General features: G+C 39.3%; 2 protein-coding genes across 2 annotated transcripts in view; one reads left to right on the plus strand and one right to left on the minus strand.

Annotated features, from left to right (window-relative positions):
• Positions 1 to 5001, minus strand: part of pik3r5 (phosphoinositide-3-kinase, regulatory subunit 5) — a 60333-nt gene that overhangs the window by 52301 nt on the left and 3031 nt on the right. The window lies entirely within an intron of this gene.
• Positions 1 to 5001, plus strand: part of ntn1a (netrin 1a) — a 40875-nt gene that overhangs the window by 33724 nt on the left and 2150 nt on the right. Inside the window, exon 5 of the mRNA XM_077605177.1 lies at positions 3270 to 3344. Within this exon, the coding sequence (XP_077461303.1) occupies positions 3270 to 3344 (75 nt within the window). The remainder of the gene's footprint in view (positions 1 to 3269; positions 3345 to 5001) is intronic.

The following is a 5001-nucleotide window of genomic DNA, read 5'->3' on the forward strand; positions in this document are numbered from 1 at the left end:
TCACAGGGTAAAATTATGGACTAGTAGTTCCTGTGTCTTAGTGAATGGATAACATTTGTTTACTCATCCATCGTGAAAAATTATGTAGCCTATTTGACAGCTAGATGAATACAGCCACAAACGTACTCCCTTTGTCTTTTTTGCTTGTTTTGCTCAGAATTAGAAAAACACTTTTTGTGGGTATATAATTGCTGCTAGAAAGGGATTACTACTTCCCCCCTCACTTTATTGATTAATATTTTCATTTTGCTGCACAACTAAATTGGAGCAACAGCATGGCATCATCTGTCAAACCTAATCGTTATATTCTATAATGTTACTTCATGTTTGCTATTTGAATCGGAAACCATAAATTCCTCTCCCAATTTAAATATTCTATGTTAATTCTGAACTTCACAGTGATGTTATGGTTAAGGGCAGAGGTCCAGGTATGATTTAGATACTTGCAACCTGAAAACAAAGAAGCGTCGTAACTACCTCGCCACATTTTTAGCTCAGCGCTACTTCCACTTCCCTTTATCTGTAACATTCACACAAAGGCAACATTTGTCCTCCCGGTAGGGGACTGCCGGGACCTAAATGAAGGTCTCGGGGCTCCTCACAGCCAGCGCGATGTCACAGGGGTACACTAATAGGGACGGAAAGGCTATCAAAGGGAAGTATCATGATGCTTTTCAAGGGGGGTCATGAGAAAACAAAGCTTCCTTACCAAAGCTCCAGATTCGAATCTTTTTGATGCTAATCAGTGCTAGCTCATATACAACCCATTTAATTTGTCACTATCCCATTACACCATCGTCGTAGTGATGTAGTCTCATGACAAACTTTACTCTTGCTCTATCTTCTACTATATAAAATCACCCTCCCTATCTTATTCTTTCCTTTTGTGGAGGTAAGGGGGTGCATTTTTTTCTCCTTCTGGTGTTTCCTTGGCAACCTTATTGAAAACGGCCATGAAAAGGGGTGAAGGAACGGAGCAAAGATCTGCTCCCCCAACAATGAAGTTTGTACATATTAAAGCGTATGCACTGCATCCAGCACTTGCAGCACTTTCCTCTGCTAAAACTTCATTTTACTCAAGCTGTACTCGCCACAAAAAGAGGAAATTGGATCTAGTTTACAGAAAAATTGATTTGTTGAGTTGCGTTTAGGATACATTATTGTTGGAGCGGAATGTAAGTGAATGGAAGATAATCCAGCACAGGGGAAATGGTATTTCACTTTGGTGTACTGAAACCAGCAATGTGAACAGGTGGAAAAGTATTCCTTAGGCTCATAAACCTATTGGACATAGGAAACAGGATTGATGAAACATACACTTCCTGTTGTATTACTACATTTTGGTGTGAATCAGTTTAAAATGTTTTTCTCTCCCTACAAATGATACCACCTCATTGCCACCCTACCAGATGACAAATTCAATAAGGGAACTTGCAATTACAAGTCTGATTTTTATCCTCCAACACTGAAGCTCAAAACTCCCCTTACAATATCTCAAATCATCTCATTCAATTTGATACAATATCCTGTATATTATGTACACATTTCTGAAACATTTCAGAAATTTTAACGAAAACCATTGATAAAAATAACAGCATATCGAAAATATGACAACATGTATCAATGTTTTTCATTATGAACAATTTCTATTCAATTGTGCTGAAGCAACCGATTCAGATCAATTAATCGTTATCAGTTAGTAGTTAGCTGAGCGCATTACAGAAATGCTAGACAATGAATTTTGCATGAAACAAACCTCAAAGTTACTTGTTTTTAAGTATGCAAATGTGTCATATACAAGCAGGTGTTTTGGCCTTCATCAGATCCAATTTTTTATTATTATTATTGACTTGTCTGCAATGTGAATAGCACAATTTTAAGCTACAAAGTACAAACCATAATTTTTTCTAACTTGGTGAAATTTTCACCCTACTGTGTGACTCTCTGTTTCCTGCATTGGCAAGTTCTTCTCCACTTTAAGACTTTGATCCTCATAAAACTAATTGTTTTAGAGTCATTTGGGTGATGGCTGTGTCTGCATGAGGTATTCATTTGTTCAGAGTGGACACAGAACCCCCCCTAAAAAAGTGTCTTCTGCTCCTAACTCTTCTTCATGGATGGCTAATTTTCCCTTCCTGACCTCCCTTTGTATGGTTATGACCCCTTTCATACCACCCCCTGCCTCCACTCCCTGGAATAGCTGCCCTCCCGCCCCGAGTGCTCTTTCTCCCAATGTCTACGCCGCAATGAATGCAAACGTTTGACATGGCCCATCGGTGGGCCTTGATCCCAGGGCGACATTTTTTTTGGGAGGTGACAAGCGAGGTGAGATTTGGAGGGAGGTGATGGGGCGGAGGATGATGTGGGTGGCGGAAGGGTGGTCCTCACTGGGCTGAATGATTCCCAGGCTTTGACAGGGAATAAGTGGCTATAGGCTGGTAATTTATAACGCTGCAGACCTGCTAATGGGACCGTCAGGCCTATACAAGAGAGACTGGGGGCATTTTATTTCTGTGCAGCCACAAACACTTGCATTTAATTATGGAGGTATGGCAAAAACGATTGCAAGCAAGAATATATTTGTAACAATGATACATGTTGTGTTAAACCTTTTTCGTGACATTGTTGAAAGGCGGATTAATTTTCAGGGACGTTTCAGGCAAAAATGTATATGGTAAAACTGTAAAAAAAAAATAAAAAAAAATAAAAAATCCTCATGCTTTAAATGAACTTCAAAATAAATATTTTCGATTTTTTTTTTTTTACATTTTTAACCGTTTTATAAGAAATCCTGGTATTTCTCCATCCACTGATGCCCACAATCATTTTCTAAAGTAATTAAGGACATGCAGAAAATATACTTAACACTCAATCCTATTATTTTTCATGTTGAAATATTAATGAATAGACTTTTTTTTAAAAGTAAAGAGACTGCAATGTTGACTAGGTAAATGATCTTACAGGTCTAGGATTGTTTAATGTTCTAACCTGCCAGTGCAACTGACTACAAATGTGTATTTCTAATTCCTAAATAAATCTCACACTAATATTTGAGCATAATTTTCTTATATTACCTCTTTTAACATTTTTTTTTTCATTTTTATTTCGATAGTTTTAGCCAGGTATTTCCAATTTCATTTAAAGTTGAAATATAAAACTCAGGTGGGAGTGTTATTCTCCAAATTACAAATACTAGAGGTGGGTGTAGTTGTTAATCATGAATCACCATTTTTGCTAATTGTATATTTTTTCCCATCTTCTGCTTGCAGACTGTGACTCTTACTGCAAAGCATCAAAAGGCAAACTAAAAATCAACATGAAGAAATATTGCAAGAAGGATTATGGTGAGTCAATGGTGTGGATTTACATTCATTTAAAAGGGACAGGTGGCAAAATTGAAATAAGTAGAAAGAGTTAAACTTAAACGTTAGTATTGTATAAATAATGTGACATAAGTGCATATTTTGCCTCTTCTCAGTACAAACTGTCAGTTTTGAACGCAAGCAATGAAAAATTGTCGTACTGCTCCACCTCCTGAACCCTTCCAGATCATTCCCTTTGCACGTGCTGGGTCCCTGTTTGCAGTAAATCCTATAGCCTCGAGACATTTCCCAACCCATCCTTCTCAGCTCCACATGTTGCAGTTTAGAGGAGATAATTCACCGAGGGCTTACGCGGCGTGTAAAGATTAAACATTACATCTACCAGGATGAAGAAGGCAGCAGAAAAAAACAGAAAGATGTTTCGAGGAAAAAGGATAAAATAAGTCAAAAGCCGAGTCAGTGTGACAGACACTGGGGTTTGCCCCATGAGAGATCCTTATTAAGGGTCCCTGCCTCCACCCCTCAAATTCTGATGCGCTTCGCTCCGCATTCTTGCGAGCATTGGCCTGCCACGCCATTCAAGGTGTGGATAAGACATATGACCTCTCCCCCTTTTTTCGTCGATTGAAGTGCTCAAACAACCATCCCGCAACATACCTCTGCATCTTGACAGACAGGGCGTCTGACAGTTTGTTCCACAGGGATTCGCGTGTTTTGGGGAGTTATTTTAAAGACATTCACTGCCCCAAGGATGCCCCACCATGCTGTAACAATAGCCTTATCATTCAGATCAGCATTCATCATTCATCAATCATCACGGCACACTGCTGGTTCCGAGGGGTAAAAAATTAGGATCCAAGTATAATTGAAGTGCTCCATTTGGACCAGGAAGCCTGGGTGCACATGTAATGCGGAGTACAATTTAGGGATCATGGTTAAGAGAAATATGAGTGACATGACATGAATTGAGTAGAAGCCGTCATTCGACCGATTAGGGTGGCAGTGAACACAACTCAGTTGATTTAAAAACTTAGCTTAAAATACGTTGACAAACTGAAGTAGTAAATCGTAAAAAAAATACTCTTAGTTTATCTCAAAGTACCACTTAATTTCCTTTGTGCTATTTCTTTTAAATCCAGAATCTCCAAAAGGGTTGCCTTTTACATTCAGAGGTGCCACGATATTATTGCTGCAAATGTGGAGCGTATAAAAGATTCAGTAGGATTTAATACTACACATAGTATGACGCAAGCTCTTTGGTCTGTGCAGCTATTACCGAGGTGGGGGGTTGCTGTTAACATTGAGCCCCAAAAAAGGCTCTTGTCAAAGCGGTCAGAGGATATGCAGAAACACAACAGAACTAGATCCCCGCTTACAATTCGCACACTCCACAGGATAGAAAGTGAGTTAGGGTTTTGTTTTGAAAGGATCAGCAGGAGCCCCAGGCTACATGCTGCGTCACAAAAAAAGATGCTACTCGCCACTTGGGGCGACGTCTCGATAGAGTAACTATGGTGGCCCAAAAGAGGGGTGCAATTACAGCAGGTGGAGATACTTTGCGAAATTGTAATAACTATGGTACGTAATAAAAAGCTGTGTGGCAACAGGTGCAAGACTGTGCAGAGCTCACAGCAAACTGTCAACTCACACGTTATGATTACTAATCTCATGTCTGCAG

The sequence above is a fragment of the Stigmatopora argus genome, chromosome 7 (assembly GCF_051989625.1).
Source record: "Stigmatopora argus isolate UIUO_Sarg chromosome 7, RoL_Sarg_1.0, whole genome shotgun sequence".
NCBI lineage: Eukaryota > Metazoa > Chordata > Actinopteri > Syngnathiformes > Syngnathidae > Stigmatopora > Stigmatopora argus.